Genomic DNA, 18,481 nt, shown 5'->3' with positions numbered 1-18,481 from the left:
TGAGGATCTTAATAATTCTGGGTCTTAATGACTTAATGATCTTAGTGACGTAAAAATTGTGTGATTGTTCCTTCCTCATAACTTTGAGAGATTGATAATCTTTTTCATGGGAATCAAGAAAGTGAAGAATTATATACACATTTTCATTTATTTAGCTATTGGATTATTGTCCTTCCGGATCATTAAATGTGAATTGACAAAGTCAGATGGATTTGCCAAAACTGAATTATATAGATTTTGCTCTTTTGAACAGAATGTCTTTCTAAATGCACTGATGGAGGATATACTCATAGTGAAGATATACTTTTTTTTTTTTTTTTTTTGGTAATTTTTGGGCAATTTACTTAGGAAAATTTGATATGGTTCCTCGGTGTTAGAATGACATCATTATCCAATATATCTTCTATTAATGTTAAAGTCGAACCATGAGCTTTCATAACAATGAATCAAGAACCTGTGGATTCTTACTAAAATGTCTGCGTATGCAAGGAGCTGTTGAAATGTTAAAGTATAGGCATGACTCCTGTGTGTATACCAAAGAAATATTAAACACTGACAAAATACATATTTATTGAAACATTTCTTTTAGAAAGAACAAGTTCTGAGTAAAATTAAAGAAAAACACATAAAGTTGCTAAGAGGGTTGAAATAAGAAATGAGACACATGGGTAAAGGGAAGAAGTGAAATGCTAGGTGCCTGAATTGTTTTATATCAAGAAGTCATTCGTTTAATAATGAGTCATCAAAATACTGGGGTCATTAAATTAGTGTTACTAATTAGTGTTACTTTTTGTGGAACACTTTAAATGGACGCGTTAGAATATAATTCTGTTTTTAGGGCTCATTACTTAGCATATGCCTTACATTTTAATGTAATAATTTCAAATGCTTATTAATAGCAACCTAGGTAATTTTCAGTGGCAAGCGGGCAGTTTTTATTACTAAAGCCATGGGGGGGAAATGTGAGAGAGCACAAGTATTTATGGTACTGTACAACCTGCTTGCCTTTCTATGTGCCATTTCCAAGTTTTCATTCTATTGACTATGTAAAGGCCACCACTGCATTGTTCTCCCATTCCCATATAACCTATTCTCCATCAGGAACATGATCCTGAGCATTGGAACAGTGCCTCTCAGCTCAGGCAGAGAAGCAGGGGTTGGTGGGAGTGGGCACCTACCAGAATAATCAGAAGAGCTTAACCTAATTGCAGTGACCTTTTTCTTCCTGAGATTTTGATACACCCCTGCAGGTCTGCATGTGGATGGGGTTGAGCATGAATATTTTATGTAAGCTCACCATAGGATTAGTTCTCACCTACCTGCTGATTGAAAAACTACTTCAGAAGCAGAATTGAAGTCAGCAGTCTCTGTATCCTCTGGTATTTAACAGGATGCTAACTCTTAAAGTAGGTGTCAAGATGACTGCATTTCCAGGCAAAGAAAAATCTGGATCCCTTATAGTAGGAAGTAAATACTTTGTTACCAAAAATTTCAAATTAACTTTATTCCTCCACAAAAAAGAATTTAACTAAATGCATAAACATTAGGTGACTACACCAGGAAAAAAAATCCTTCAGAAATAATGCAGCTTCTCAAATTTCCACTATAAATCATTTTTCATTCTTGATTTATCCATTTCTCAAAATAGTTTTGTGAAGTAAATAATAAAGAACATCATGACTTCAGAAACTTGAGGCACAGAAAATGCAAGTGACAAACCCACTTAAGGCTTAACTTTGTTTGATTTCCTTCTTAAGCTTTCTGATGTTACTTACACTTTATCCCATAGAAGATTCAATTATGGAGAAGGAAGTCAGATTTCTTCCTTTAGGTACCTTCTTGAACTTTCTCTTTGTCACTAAATAAACGTTAAATACAAATGAAAAACTTTTTGTTTTAGGGAAAAGACTTTTGTTCTGACACCGGAACTTAGTCCTCGGAAACTTCAGGGTTTACCTTTTGAAAAAGCCTCAGTATGTCATTATCATGGAATTGAGTAAGTTTTTATTTACACCTTACTCTTCTGTGTGTTGCTGGTGAAGCTTTTCTTATGTGAGTGTAAAAGGTATCTGTACCAAAATGGTATAAATGGAGATACAGAGTCAAAGAGAAAGTCTATCAAAAAGCGTTATAAAGCAAAACAGTGCATACACAAATTAAGAAATTGTCTTCGATTGTAAAAAAAAAAAGTTATGTGTGATGATTAATCAGTTTTTATAGCATTTAAACGTTCTGTTATTAATTACCAGATATTTTAATCAAAATTATTGTGGTCCCTGTGTTATAAATGTGTATTTATACTAGTGGTCACATTAATATTCCCTGTTCACTAATTACATTGTAATTGCTCAGTAACTATTAGATGAAATGTGTTCCCATTTGTAACACATTAATTGTGTATAAATTTTTATAGTATTTTAATTGACCAGTCCGAATAAAATTTCAAAGGATTCTTTTGCATAAAGGTATTAAAAGTTTCTGAGCTAATGTGCACATCTACCATTTTCACAAGAACAAGAACTGGAATAATGATGATAAAATATTTTATGATAAATTTTCAAGCCTTGATGATTCATTTTGCAAAATATTTTACGTGCATAAAGCAAAACTTATTTTCTATTGGTTTTCCATAAGTGAATAAGGACTTGATTTTACCTTAACGTTTAAGAAGCAACTTTATCAGTGATCACCTGAAGCATGCTATTTTGATTGGCTTCTAAACTTTTTTTTTTTTAATTTTTCTTTCAATGTGTGTGTGAGAGCAAGGGAGAGACAAGTGAGTGGGAGAGGGGCAGAGAAAGAGGGAGGCAGGGAAACCGAAAGAGGCTCCAGACTCTGAGCTGTCAGCAGAGCCCAATGCAAGCTATGCAGGGCTCGAACCCACGAACCGCAAGATCATGACCTGAGCCAAAGTTGGATGCTTACCCAACTAAGCCAGCCAGGTGCCCCGGCTTGTAAACTTAATGTTTATTTCACATAAACTTTAAAAATACTTTTCTGAAGGTCATTCACTCAGGGGCTAAAGATACAAAAGATAATTATTTCCCTAAGAAGCATATACTCTGTAGAGGAGAAAGAAAACAAACATGTAAGGTTAGTAGAATATAAGTAGTGTTAAAATACAGATGTCTGCTGAGTGGATGGAAGAAATAAATGGCAGGAAGTATTTGAGAGTATTTCAAAGAGGAAATCTGAACTAAATTTTAAAGAATGAATAGGAGATTACCTGACAAAAAAGGCAATGTCTGGGTAGCAGCAAAGTGCAGAGGTACAGATTCTAGGAAGTGAAACTGCATTTTTGTTTCTGACTAAGAGAGATAAACATATTGTTCTGTAATGAGACCAAATCATGACGTCTGAAGGTCACTAGTGACATGGGAGGAAAGTTGATCTTTACTTTTGAGGAGTAAAAAACCTTTATTTTTATTTTTAAAGCATGAGGTTATATGCTTGGGTTTGTGCCATTGGAAGAAATCTCACTGGCTTTTGATAAATTGAGTTGAAGTATTTCAAGCAGGAGATGTTGAAGGACTAAAATACTATCCAGGCAGTGGAAATAGAAAGGAGATTTACAAACTTAAAGCTCTCTAAAGAACTTTAGGCCAAGTAGATGGTGGGGATGAGAAGGAAGGAGATAACAAGAATTTCTTTAGGGTTTCTAGCTTAGACACACTGGAAGGATGTTGGTGCAACTGAGAAAATACAGATGGTTACCCAACACGTCATTCTAGGCATATTTAGGTTCCATGCTATATTTGAATAAGATTTATTTCATTTAAAGAGTATGTATGTAAGTTTGACACTAGAGGCAAAATATCCAGTTATTTTCAAGCATCAAAATTAAACTCCCCATTAAAGTCAGGTGCCAGAAAACGATACCGCCCTCACTGATTTTTTTTTTCCTCTGTCAACCATTGTTCTGAATGTTTCTGTTTTAATCATTGTTTGGGCCAATCAATTAAAATAAGGAAAACAAGAAAGGTTAAAGAAGTATGTATTGAAAAGGAGACCATAAGAAGTTTTTGTTTTTGTTTTTTGTTTGACAGAGAAGAGACCTGAAAAATTATTAGAAGTGATAGAATTTGAAAAGTGGCCAGTGATGAAACATTTACAAGTCTAGTTTACCTCTCAACCAACCATTTCCCATTTTAAACACTCCAAAAAAGGATCTCATTCAAAATAGCGAATAAAACCATAAATATTAGAAGTATTTTTGCAAGACATATAGAATGGAAAAAATTGCAAATACTCTATATTAGGGGACCTAAAAGCAACGTTGATTACTTAGGGGAAACATCCTTGTTTCCCTATGCACAGATTCCATATTCTAAAGGCATCAGTTCTTCTGGAATACATGTAAATATTTAATATAATTCTTAACCTTGAACCTTTGGATGAAATAATTCTTTAATTTATCTGGTAAGCCTCCTCCCTTTTATTTAAAGAATGAGATACATTTTATCATATAACCAGAAAATTTTATTGTAAAGCTAGACCTAAATAGGAAGTCCAAGGAAAAAAGCAAGTACACATTGGAATTTGATCTAATAGAGGAAGAATTTCAAATCAGAGAGCAAAAAGTGAAATATTCAGTAGATAATAGTGAGAACATGATTAAATACACAAATAAAAATAAATTAATTTAAAATGATTCTTAATTCACACCAAATATCAAAATAAATCCCAGATGTATTCAGAATTAAAAGTGAAAAATTGTGAAAGGAAAGAACTAGCATAAAATGTAGGGGAACATCTGTCCTAAATACAGGGAAGACTGTTTTATTCATTCTTCTAAAAAAGAAAAGAATGATGTCTCCGAATTTTAAAACAGTGGCGTCAGTAATCAACAGAAACAAAAGAAATCCTTAAAGTGAGGATTAAACTGAGGAAAATATTGTTGAACATAAATGAGAAGGTATTTTCTTTTGTGGTTACAGAATGCTTTCAAACCAGTGAGAAAATAAAATAAATGCCCCTGTGGAAAAGCTGTCAAAATCTTGAGCTATGTGTTTATCAAAGAGGAAATACAAATGACTGATACACATGGCAAATTGTTTTTATCAACTCTTCTTTTATTTGCTTTTCAATTTACATCCTTAATGTAAATAGAAACAACGGGGAGGGTGCTTTTCATTTACAAAGTCCCGGTAGTAGTCAAGGAACAGGAAGGAGTAAGCCGGCTTCTAGAAGTGTAATTGTTACACCCTGTGTGGAGGGCTGCTCAGTAATTTAGCAAAACCCACGCAAATGTTTATAACATCAGGTTGATTCATTTAGCCTAATGGAAAAAAAAGTGATGTACACTGAAAGTTGTTATGCAAGGGTATTTTCCACAAGGTTACTTAAAACAAGAAACACTGGAAATGTCTAACTGTAGGGGCTTGGTTCAATACATTATAGTATATCCATAAAATAAAATTCTGTGCAGCCACCAAAGTGGCTAACATTAAAGAAGACTGATGAATATTGACAAGTATATGGAACAATCAGAACTGTCACACGTTGCTGGTGGGGGTATGAAATGATGGATCTACTCTAGAGAAGGATCTGGCAGGTTTGTTATAAAACTAAACACTCAGATCTTATGGCTCAGCAGTTCCAACACTAGGCGTTTTCCTAAGAGAAAGAAATCACAACTCCACAGGAAGACTTGAACAAGATGGTACAGAGCAGTTTTATCCGTAATGGCCCCAGATTGGAAACAGCCTAGGGGTAGGGCAGTACAATGGATAAAAAAGCTAGTGTATGTATGGAAAGCAATACTACAAAAACAACATGCTGTTACATGCAATAACATTGCACTTTTGTCTGTGTGTGGAAAAACAGTTGAAGTAAGAAGTTGAGGACTTTAAAACGAGCAATAGGGAGCTACCCACCCCCATAAACAAACAAATCTTTCTGTGACTCAGTTTCCTTTACATTTGTGGTCCTTAATCTGAGGATATGGAGATCACACTAATGAAGTTGTTGTAGGAGGTGGGCACAATGAATCCAGAAGATTTGGGTATATAGTGTGGGGGGGGCTATTCTGTTCAGCATGGGTAATGTATCTGCTTGGGACAAAATTCCAGTGGAATTTTAACGTAAACATGAAGCTGAAAGGAGAGTTCTCTCTTTCTCATGTTGCTATAAACTTTTAGACTCCTTGAGCTCCTCTATACCCAGACATAAGGAATATTTGGAAAAAATACATATAAACTGTTCAAGTACAAATCAATGTTTTCTTAAGGCAAATGAAATATATCCTCTGTTGGCTCATTTGTCTGCTTTTTCACCTATTTTATCCTGGAGTGTTAGGTACCACTGATTGTAAGATGCACTGTTTTCTTTAACAACAAATTAAACTCTGCTGTCAAACTGTGACAGTTGGCCACACCAGCCTCCTGTTGCTTTCAGATTTCTTTCATCTACCCCAAGAGATCTGGCAGTTTCTCCTGCCTTCATTGACATTGCTTGGTGTGTGCTAGGCAGTACCTTGCCTGTTATGTAGTTACCAAACAAAAATAGCCTCGTCTTCTTGGAGGTATTTTTCTTTCTTTGGATGCATAAAAGCATTTGGTTATGGTTTTGCAAGAAAATATTAGAAGTGTAAGTCACTCATCCAACTCTGAATATTCACTTCACTAATATCAAATGTGCACCCTGCTATTCTGTTTCTGTTCCTTTCTTATTTACAAAGTACTTTTTGTTTCAGTACCGGATCATTGTATAATCATTTGAAGACATTTTAAATGGCACAGTCCACAGGCACAGTACACATAATTCAGTTGAAGGAATGACATTATGAACAGCTATGATCAAGAGATGTTAAAACTGGAAGGAAAATATCTGCATGTTAGAATTAAAATCTCAGAGTAGAAAAAAATATTCATTTGTATCTTTTTTCTCAAAAATTTTCTCTGGGCTCATCAGGCATTACATTACCTCTTGCCTACAACCTTTCTTAACACTCATGGTTCTTAATTTTGTTCTAGATTCTGTCGGTTGCCCAGAGTAGAAAGAGGACTCATCAGCGATCTTTAGGGTTACTGCTGATTTTTAGTGAAATGTGTTTTATTAAACAAGAGACTGGAGAAAGATGTTATAGAACCGAGAGACCCGTTGGGCCCCCAACTTCACATTCTGACTTGGGAGCTCAGTGTTCTCCCCTGGAAAGCAAACTACTGGGTTAGATCAGAGATTTTCTGTCCTAGCTATGCCTTACAGTCACCTGGACGGCTTTTGAAAAAACGCGCATGACTGGGTTTCACCCCAGACCAGTTAAATCAGAAACCTGGGCATGTAGATCTGGTATCTATCTCGTAAAAGCTCTTCTGGTGATTTTAATGGTCAGCCATGGATTGACCGATCCCCAGGCGTGATGATTCTTCCAACATAAGATACTACACTAAATTGGTTAAGGTCAGGTTCTGAACTCACCAACCGGGGTCTGAAATCCTGGGGAGGCTGCATATTATCAGCACACTGTAAGGTTTGCTGTGGTAGAAAGTAAACCTGCTGCTGCTGCTGATGATGATGACGATGATAAGAGCAAGAGCAGCCTACATTTATTCACTGCTTTGCTTGCGTGTTCTAGGCACTGATTCTGAGTGCTTACATGTTCCTGTTCAAGGAATCCTCACAGTGGCTCTTGGAGATGACTGGTGTCAATCTCATTTTGCAAATGAGGCAGCAGAAGCATAGATAAAAGTTAAGCAATTTGGCCAAGTCCTAACAGCTAATCAGTGGTGGAGCCAGATTTAAATAAATCCAGGGAGTCCGGCTCTTCAAAATCAAATATGAAAGTGTCACAAGGGATAGAAAAAGTCCTTAAAGCCTCTTTCAGGCAATCAGATGTTAGGGTAATGATATACTCCCTGGGAGTTGAACTAAAAGCTTATGGACCCAAAGTTCTGATTTTAGGGAACGTCTTAGAATTTTATAAGCCAAGAGGATGGATTGTAAAGAAAGGTTTTAATTTTTATGGTCCACCCATCATGTATGTGAAGCCATTTGTGTTTCCCTGATGCAGCTGTAGCAGGGGAGAAAGGGAAGAAAGAGTATTCCAAGGCCGCATACCTCATAGGTGATTTTCCTGATATGCTTATTTGTTGTACTTAACAACATGTAATTTCTTTATGTCCAGAAGCATTCACTGAGCTAACTTCTCATTGATTCCTTGAATCAGATTTGGCTAGAAACCAGATGCACAGGGACAGTTGAAGTTGTTTGAAGAAAAATCTGTCAATCAGCAGTAAAGGGGGGAAGTGAGTTTCAAAGAAAAATTTTAAATGTTCTGAGCTGTGTTTGGTGAGCCAGTTAGAATACCTTTATACCCTTTTCATCTTTGTGTTGAAAATAAACTTGCCCTTTCTAACAAAAGTCAGCATTTCGTGTTGTTACATATCAACCATACTGAGGAATCAGAGGTTAGTAGAGATTTAAAGAGTATTAAGACAGCAACTCTATTATTTTGAAAATAAGCCAGAGGATTAGCTTAATCTGTTGCCCAGAAATAGTCAAAGAGGAATCAGATCGTACTTCAAAATTTTTAATCTTTTGCCACGTCATCTAGCAGACTAGAAAAAACTGAACTTGTGAGGGAAGTCAGCCGTTTGCTCAACAATTATTAGGAATTTAAAGTAAGAGGTTTTCAAGTGAATGTTCCGCCGTTTCCTAATTGGCAGGGGAAGGCCGTTGCCGTCCTGGAGACTGTGATTTTAATGGTCTTTCTCTTGTTCAGATATTGCTTGGATGACCGAAAAGCACTAGAAAGGGACGGGGGATTTTCTGAACTTCAGTCTCGTCTTATTCGTTATGAAACCCAGACCACCTGCACCAGAGAGGGTTTTCCGGTGCCCACGGTGTTGAGCCCTCTTCCCTCACCTGCAGTCTTGTCAGAGCCTGGAAGCATCCCTGACGGAGAAGCTCCACAAAGTGAGCTCCGAACTGAAGTGTCTCGATTGAAAAGGAGATCAAAAGATCTAAATTGCCTTTATCCCCCCAAAAGGTGATATGTTAAGTACATAAAAATAGTCTCTTGACAGAAAGTGTTGGTGCCTAGAGTACTCTTTTATTTATTTATTTATTTATTTATTTATTTATTTATTTGACTTTTATTTTAAAAAATTTTTTTGACAGAGAGCAAGAGTGTGAGCGGGGAAGGGGGGCAGAGGGAGAGAGGGAGAGTGGGGGAGGGAGAGAGGGGGGGGGAGAGAGAGAGAGAGAGAGAGAGAGAGAGAGAGAGAGAGAGAGAGAGGATCCCAAGCAAGTTCCATACTCAGTGTGGAGCCAGACACAGTGCTCAGCTCCATCCCGCAGCTCCAGGATCATGACCTGAACCGAAGATTTGGATGCTCAACTGACTGAGCCGTATTAGTCCTTCCTATTTTTAAGTAGCTTTCTGCATAGATCTTAGATTAATTCCTTCATATCAGGAATTTTGTTTTCATCGTGAGCAGTTGTATTTATGCTTGTAAGTTATAAAAAGACTGGACTTGGAATTTCTTGCTTTCTATGCTAATATACAGTCTGTTAGCATGATGGACTGTAAAGTGGTCAAGCCATGCAACACTCGAGAGCTTACCCAGAAGCAGCAGAACTGCTTTGTGGAAGAGGGGGTTTGGGGATGGCAGCTTTCCTACTGTCTGCCTGCCTCCTCCCACTGCTTTCTGCCTGCCCCGGCCCCTTCAACAGGGACTTCCATTGTTTCACGTAAAATATAGCTTAAAACACTACATAATATTATACGAAACTTTTCCAGACCCTTTTTTTGCTAGCTAAGGAAAATGTCCAAATACTGGAACAGAAGTTTTCGTAAACACTCTGAATTCTGTTGGATTTGTAGGTCTTTAGTACCTTTGTCAAATTTAGGTCTTTGGCATCTACAGCAAGCTTTAAATTTTTATCGTATGTATGTAAATCTTTAAAAAATTAGGAAATATGTTAAAGTGAGACTTTCAGATCTTTTTTTTTTTTTTGGAGCAGTTAGAAATATTAGAATACGATTTCCCTGATATGGAATAACCAAATTATCATTTTTTTAATTAAAAAATTTTTTCTAATGTTATTTATTTTTGAGAGAGAAGACAGAGCATGAGAGGGGGAGGGGCAGAGAGAGAGACACACACACACAAAATCTGAAGCAGGCTCCAGGCTCTGAGCTGTCAGCACAGAATACGATGTGGGGCTGGAACCCACGAACCTTGAGATCATGACCTGAACTGAAGTCAGATGCTTAACCAACTGAGCCACTCAGATGCCCATGTAATAACTAAATAATTTTTATGAGGACTTTATAAATTCATGGTACTTTTTACACATGATAAACCTAAAAAGCAAATCTGTTTAACATTTCCTATACTGTATTTTGTAGCAATGTTTTTTATTTTGACTTGAGACTAATAATAAGATAATGTGTTCTGGAAAAGAAAGAACACTGTGGTCTGTGGGTTAGCGGAATTGAAGGATATGAGACCCTATCTTGTAAAAGGAAATTTAAACATTTTAGAGAGATGGAACCATGATCCAATTTTAGTTTCATTTGTATTTAACACTTATTTTGCCCAGGTAATTGCATGGGTACAATAAGTATAGGTTATGGTTTCTTTGTCAAAATTATCTTTATAGAAAAGCATAAGTACTTATGCTGATTATTAAATTTACAAATATCCCCACCTGGAGTTCCAGAGCTGATTGAGGTGAGAAGTTGTAAATTGACAGGGCTGGCAACAGCATACTCCTCGTTGCTTTTCCTCCTAGCTGAAATTCTCGTTTGTTGTTCCTTGCTTTGTATGTTTTAGTCACTCATTTGAAGAACTAAGAGAGCAACTGTATAGTTGTCAGTTACTTAAGGCAGTAGCAGCAAGAAATCTTGTTTGCTTTTCTTAGGTTTATGTTTCAGTGGATATAGTTGTCACATTTAGGACAGAAAATGGGCCTCATTGTTGATTTACTTCATTTGTGTTTTTGATATATTTCTCCACAATAGACTTGTGAAGTCTGAAAGTTCAGATTCTCTTCTTTCTCAGACAAGTGGCAGCACTAATCCTCATCATCATGCAGTGACGTCCAGAAAACCACGAGCAGAGCGATCATTATCTGTGACCTGTCCATCTGTTCCAGTTCTTAGCAATGAAACTTCAAAAGTCACTACAAAAGCCAGTTGTGGTCAAAAAAGTGTGCATGGATCAAAAACATCAAGGCAAATTAAGGAATCAAGATCACAGAAACACACACGGGTAAAGATTTCTTTCCTGTCTCTTAGTTCTACATGGAAGAAATTCCTGTACTTAGTTCATTTAAAATGTATGTCTAAAAATTTTATGAATGGAATAACATGGCATCTGTAATGTACTTTAAAATAATCCAACATAAGAAAGATAATGGATAAGTGGGCAGAGGTATAAATGAAATTAGCCACAAATTGATCCTTATTGAAACTGATATATTGAAATAAGGATTCATTATAAAATGTTCTACTTTTCAGTGTTTGAAATGTTCCATAATAAAAAATAAATACACTTATGTACATCTCTACTGTATGTAGCCTTTACACTCAGATTTTGTTTGAGAATTCATGATATGAATTCCTCTTAATATACTCCAGTCATTTATTCCTGACAGATATCTTATGATATGTGTGACCATATAAATATTCCAGACCTCTTTTTTTCCCAGTTGTTTTGTCTTGATAAACTTATCTTTCACAGAGTTACAGGAGTGTGTAATTCACACAAATCTAAAGAAGCAATACATGTGTACCTTTTCCAAGAAATATTAGTCATATGTTATGTTCTATTCAAGATACTGAAAGAGGTAGTTACGGAAACCCTGAAGAAACACAGCATTACTGAAGCTCATGGATGTTTCACTGCATGCAGCCAACGTCTCTTTGAGATCTCCAAGTTCTATCTGAAGGTACAGTGTCTTCTTTCGTAACAGCAAAATTGAGGTCCTGATATTCCTATTTGACAAAGTACATTTTAGCTTATCACTTGTTACCAGATTTTTTTTTTTTTTTTTTTTAAGTGGAGATCGAAAAACTGGAGCCAGTGGGTGCCTGGGTGGCTCAGTCCATTGAGGGTCCAACTCCTGATTTTGGCTCAGGTCATGATCTCATGGTTGTGGGATCGAGCCTCATGTTGGGCTCCACACTGAGCTTGGAGCCTACTTAGGACCCTGTCTCTCTCCCTCTGCCCCTCTCCTCTCTCTCTTTAAAAAAAAAAAAAAGAGAAAAAAATTGCAGCCAAAATATTTTATATTGAGTTTTGTCTTCATATATAGAAAACTACATTTTAACTGGTATCCTCAATATCTCCCTAACAAGTCTTTGACTTTAAAGCTTTAAAACATGTTTAATTAGTAATTTTAGTATAGAGTGAAAAAGGCAACTGGGATGAGTGTCAGAACACCCTGTTCGTAATTTTGGATCCACTGTCAGCTAGTTGTAAGACATTGGACAGATCAGCCACGCAGATGATGCTTCTGTAAAACTTGGATGCTGTTGGATTATCTCCAGTTTTTAGAGTTTCGGACTCAAATCAGAGTTGTGCGTGAGTTCCTGGTTAAAACTACAGATTGACCATGTGCATTTAATTCGCCTTCTTTTTAAAATCTCTCAAGAAAGATGGTATTAAAGTACAAAAACAAAGAAACAAAGAGAGAAAAAAAGTATAGAAGTATGGGTAGTACGTTGTTGAATAAGACAGAGCCCACAGAAGCATGGTATCATGGAGAAGCCCGCACCCCGTGGAGCACCAGTGAGGAACAAACCACTTCATGTAACAGGTCTCCGAGGTGCTCAAGGTTTGAAGACACCGAGTATCATGGAAGAAAGGAGCGTGGTGCCAGGCGGAAGATAAGGGGATTGAATAAAGATCTACAAAGGGAACTGGGGAACCTTGCTCTACAGGTCCTTCTGCCACAAGGGTAACTTCACGGTACACTGCACGTACTCTCCCCACCCCAGCTCTGTGACAGTGCAGACAGTAGTCTCTGGAGAAAAAAGATTTAAAGGCCACAAGGAAAAAACCAGCTGGCCTCCTAATAACTCTACTTTGTAACGCCTCCAGACAGAGCTTCCAATATAATTTTATATCTCATTTTTAAATATGATTGGGCCTCCAAGGATTAGCAGACTTTTGAGGGTTTTCCAGTAAAGAGATACCAAAATGTAAAGGAATGAAGGGAACTCGTAAGGAGCAGAAAGCTGTAGAAAACTTCATAAAAACTAAAATTCTCTCAGAGAGAAGATAATTGCATCCGTAAAACTAGAACAGGATGCTGTTTCCAGAAACTGTATAGAACATGAAAGTTTCTTGAAATTAAAAATGTGATAAAATCAATCCAACAGAAAGGCTGAACAGTTGAGATGAAGAAATTTACCAGAAATTAGAATCAAATGATAAAATCAGGAAACATAGGATAAGAAAATGGGAGGTTCCTCAAAAAACTAAAAATAGAACTACTCTACACCCCAGCCGTTGCACTACTAGGAATTTATCCAAAGGATATAAAAATGCTGATTTGAAGGGGCACATGTACCCCAATGTTTATAGCAGCACCATCAACAGTAGCTAAATTATGTAAAGAACCCAAATGTCCATTGACTGATGAATGGGTAAAGAAGATGGGGTGTGTATATATAATGGAATACTACTAGACAATGAAAAGGAATGAAATCTTGCCATTTGCAACAACGTGGATGGAACTAGAGGATATTATGCTAAGTGAAATAAGTCAGTCAGAGGAAGACAAATATATGCTTTCACTGATATATGGACTTTGAGGAACTCAACAGATGAACATAGGGGAGCAGAAGGTGCTTCAAAGCATCTGCAAAGAGGATGAAGTTTAGCAGAAGAAGGGAATGAGTCGAAAACCAAGAGCTGACCTAAGGAGCAGTTAGACCAAATCAGAGCAGATTTTGGGAGAAAGATTGCCAGGTGAAAAAATAAGAATAAGAATAAAAATCAGATTTTTATAAAACCTTAACTGAGAGATTATCCAGTGTATTTGAGTATTTGAAACAACTTTGCTGTTTGTACGTTGAATCAGTCTATTGTAGCATTTGGCGGGGCGGGGGGGGGGGGGGTACCTAGAATTACACACATGGCAAACTAAGCAAATGTAATTTAACTACAGGATAGACAAAATGCTACACGAGAGGATAATTATAATACATACTTAGCTCAAGACTGAACTGTACTTACGGAGGTATAATAATGCAAACACACTATTTATTAATAAAAAAATGTGGCCCAACAGTTATTGAGAGGAAGGGGAGGGGCTGGCAGGATTCAGACACCTTGAACCCACTACTTGAACCCATAACAGTGTTCATTGTCTCTAATTCCTAAATCAAAAAGTAGCAGCATAAGCATATTATTCAGAAACCTGAAGGTATAAATAAGAGAAACAGCTAAAAGAACCAAAAGTGGCCATCTGTCTTCTGGGAAGCATAACTTAGAGGTACAGCAGAGGACTGCTTTTTTTTTTTTTTTTTTTAAATACATTTTTTTTTTTGACTTTGTAATCTAATTTGATATAATCCTATTTTTTTAAAGTCAAGAGATTTCAGTTTCCTTTCCTGTCAACAAAGAGTCATTCCCTCTTTTTTGTAGAATGAAATAAACGAAAAGAAGAGAAAAAAGAGATTTTATCTAAAAAATAAATACAAATGCTATATATTCATTTCCCGAGTACCAAAGCATTAGTGGATACTCATAGTCAAAGATGAAGCTTAGATTTGGTCAGTGCTGCTGCGAATATGAGGTTAGAATGACATATATATATATATATATATATATATATATATATATATATATATATATAATATATAATATATATAGTACACTTATATATTTTATATATATTTTCCTGTTGTTACAGATGTTAAAGTATCTTGATACTTCAGGGTAGAGCTAATTATAATCTTTTACTTTGATTTTTTTTTTTGTAATATTTCCTGAGTCCCACTGATACTTGTACAATGTTTTAGGATAATCTCAAGTTTATTTGATTAATAATGACTTGTTCTCTGTAATTTAATGTACAAATCATGAAATGCTCTATTTTGTTATATTTAGGATCTTAAAACTTCAAGGGGTTTATTTGAAGAAATGAAGAAAACAGCAAACAACAATGCTGTACAGGTAAATAGCTTATTCCCAAGAAACTACATTCAATTAAATTGCTATTTTATTTTAGGGTAGCTACGATGCTGTTATATATGCTGTAAGAATTCTCTTTAAAATAATAATAGACTAATGCAAACAGAGCATTTTGGAGTATTTAATAGGTTGCTCTACTAACAAAAGAGTTTCTAGAAATGATGTTAAGAAAGAAAAATATTTTTAAATCCAAAGAGCTGGAAAAATTAATCCATTTTGATTAGTTGTTTTCAGAGTTTGGTTTAATTTCTTTCCAGTGACCCTTTGAAAACGTTTTTTTAAAAAGGTGAAAAAATAGAGCAGAATCTTTATTGTGTTCAGTGAGGACAATTCCTGTACTCTGCAGTCGAAATCTACCTTCAGTTTTCTTTCCTTCAGTTAGAAAATAAAATGTGCTCTTAAGATAAAATGCGTTTTAAGATTTTGATGCGCTACTTCTAATTTCAAATTTCTGTGATACTGTTTGAACTTTATCTTTTGCTATCCCTTGTGTTTTCAGTAGAAACAAACAATAATCACATTTTTTCTCCTCCTAGGTGATTGAATGGGTATTAGAAAAGACAAGCAAGAAATAACACAGAATCTTTCTCTTTGGACAGTTATAAATTGGCCAGAGCTGTTATTTCCTATTTGTTTCTTTAGTTTGAAAATTATAAGCAAATTTCAAACTTTATTCATAGAATAGATGTTTTGTCTCTAAATAATTTTATAAATATCCAATATTTATATAGTTTTGAGGATGCTCAATTAATGTGCTTTTTTAATTGTATACTTATTTTACAGTTTCCCTATATTTTAATTTTTAAGGTTAATATTTTAAAATATGTTTTTAAATCTTTACTCTTGGTTATTTATTTCAATAAATAGAAAAAGTTACTTCTTTTCTTCTTGGTAAATGTCTTTGTTGTTAGGCCAGATAAAATGACTGAATCTCAAGTAAGACATTGCCAGTGGCTTTTCTCATGTGACCCAACAGCATACTTTATTGCGAAGTTCCTGGTTTAGAAAATATTGGTAAAAACATTTACGCAGGTAGCTGTCTTCCCTTAGCCCTGCCTCGGGGCCAGCGCTGTTGGAGCTATTCATGTTTATTTGGGATTAGAAATGAAGAAAGGGCAGAAATTGTGAAAATAAGATATAGTGAAAATGACTAAGTAGAGACTCCCAGAAAACAAGATCTTTTCTCATGGTAGAAAATCTGGAAAATGCAGAAAATACAAAACAGAGTAAAAAAAATTCCAACATTGCCCCACTATCTCTAGGTAAACACTGGTAATATTTTTAAAATATATATGTAATTATTTTTAAAATATTTTAAAAGTTGGGGCCATACATGTGTGTATATGTGTGTATGTGTGTTCATCTGTGTCTGTGTATTAATTTAATAGCCTGTTTTCCACTTAACAACATATCATGAAATATATATATATATATATATATATATATATATATAATTTTAAAAACTGTGTAATATCAAGGAACCACAATTTGTTTAACCAGTCCCCATTGTTAGACATAATAGGCTCAATTTTTCCCTATTATAAATAAAACTGTAATGAATCTTCCTAATGCATCACTGATTATTTTCTCTGTATAACTTTTTAGGAGTGGAATTTGTGAGTCTTAAGACTGATGGTAATATTTCCAAATTGCCTTTCTGAGAAATCAGTTTTTGCATACCCACCAGCAGAGTCCCTGTTTCCTTTTTTGGTGACTAAAAATAGTGAGGGTGAGCATATTATTTACAGTATATAAAGAACCAAAGAACCCTTACAGCTTAATAAGACATAACCTAGAGGGTTTTTTTTTTTAATTTTTTTTTTCAACATTTATTTATTTTTGGGACAGAGAGAGACAGCATGAACGGGGGAGGGACAGAGAGAGAGGGAGACACAGAATCAGAAACAGGCTCCAGGCTCTGAGCCATCAGCCCAGAGCCTGACGCGGGGCTCGAACTCCCTGACCGCGAGATCGTGACCTGGCTGAAGTCGGACGCTTAACCGACTGCGCCACCCAGGCGCCCCTAGAGGGTTTTTTTTAATAGGCAAGGAGTTGAAAAAACATTCCACAAAATGTTACAAAAGAAGATATAGGAATGGCAATAAACACATGAAAAGATGTTCAGTGTCCTCACTCAAGAGAATATAAATTAATGAGATGCCTCTAAACACCAACTAGAATGTGTAAAACTTTAAAACTGATGACACCATGTCTTGGTGACTATATGGAGCATTTGGAAATCTCCTGCACTGATGTTGGGAATGGAAAATGCAATAATCATTTTGGAAAATATTTGAGTTTCTTATAAAATTCAGTTTACACTCCGCATATGACTCAGCCATTCCCGCATTTACCCAAGGTAAATAAAAGCCTGTCGTGCAAAAAATTGTACTAAATACTCATAGCCACTTAATGCTTAGTAGCACCAAACTAGAAACAACCAAGATGTCCATCAATAAGTGAATGGATAAGCAAATCATAAAATAACCATGGGGCGCCTGGGTGGCTCAGTCGGTTGAGCATCCGACTCTTGATTTCAGCTCAGATCATTATCTCACAACTGTGAGATCGAGCCCCATGTCCGGCTCTGCACTGAGCATGGAGCCTGCTTAAGATTCACTCTCTCCCTCTCCCTTTGCCCCTCCTTCCCTCCACCAAAAATAATAATAAAATAAAATATCCACATAATGAAATACTACTTATCAATATAATAGAACAAACTAAAAATATGCAGCAACATATGGATGACTCTCAAAATGCGCTCAGAAGAAAATGGCAGAAATATGAAATTCTAGAAGAGGAAATACAGAGTCACAGAAAGCAAAAATGGTTTCCTGCGGTCAGATGTTGGAGTGACCGGAAAGTGACACGAGGAAACTTTGTGGTAATATAAATGTTCTATGTCATGGTTGTGATGGTAGGTATACTGGCTGCACATTTCTCAAAACTCATCAAGCCGTATACTTGGAATTGTTGCATGCTGCGTAACATGGGTACTAGAGTGTTCACCTAGATACTTAGGCAAATCACTCTGTCTTGATTTCCTTCTAAAAGCCCATTGTCCTATCAAAGTCTCCACTGTGTTCATATTCCCAGATAGTTGATAGAGAAAGCCCAGATCCAATCTGCTTGATTAAATTTGTACATTCTCTGTTGTATTCAGTTGAACTATATGAAACTGATACCCAACCTTGTTTGCCCCAGAAAGAGTCATCAAATACAGTTTCCAAAAACACTGCACCTTTGCTGCATCCCTTGTTTGCCGCATGAGGCCAGTGAGCCTTGGGAGGTGACTGGGTGGTGGGGTTAGGTCAGGCTGTGCGGGGAGA

General features: G+C 36.0%; 1 protein-coding gene across 3 annotated transcripts in view; it reads left to right on the top strand.

The window, feature by feature from the left end:
* The window catches only part of MTBP (MDM2 binding protein), a 78,882-nt gene extending 62,208 nt beyond the window's left edge, over nucleotides 1-16,674 (top strand). Inside the window, exons 17-22 of one of the 3 annotated variants that reach the window (XM_015075829.3) lie at nucleotides 1,901-1,996; nucleotides 8,723-8,989; nucleotides 10,970-11,219; nucleotides 11,785-11,898; nucleotides 15,069-15,134; nucleotides 15,689-16,672. In XM_015075829.3, coding sequence (XP_014931315.1) covers nucleotides 1,901-1,996; nucleotides 8,723-8,989; nucleotides 10,970-11,219; nucleotides 11,785-11,898; nucleotides 15,069-15,134; nucleotides 15,689-15,727 — 832 coding nt within the window. In that variant the 3' untranslated portion in view covers nucleotides 15,728-16,672. Of the gene's footprint in view, nucleotides 1-1,900; nucleotides 1,997-8,722; nucleotides 8,990-10,969; nucleotides 11,220-11,784; nucleotides 11,899-15,068; nucleotides 15,135-15,688 lie in introns of those variants that run through there. The other 2 variants (XM_027063979.2, XM_027063980.2) reach the window with 2 other exon arrangements.
* Nucleotides 16,675-18,481: the final 1,807 nt, after the last annotated feature.

The sequence above is a fragment of the Acinonyx jubatus genome, chromosome F2 (genome assembly GCF_027475565.1).
Source record: "Acinonyx jubatus isolate Ajub_Pintada_27869175 chromosome F2, VMU_Ajub_asm_v1.0, whole genome shotgun sequence".
In the NCBI taxonomy this organism is placed as follows: domain Eukaryota; kingdom Metazoa; phylum Chordata; class Mammalia; order Carnivora; family Felidae; genus Acinonyx; species Acinonyx jubatus.
Note: the sequence above shows the minus strand (reverse complement) of the source record. Positions and strands in the feature narration are given on the sequence as shown.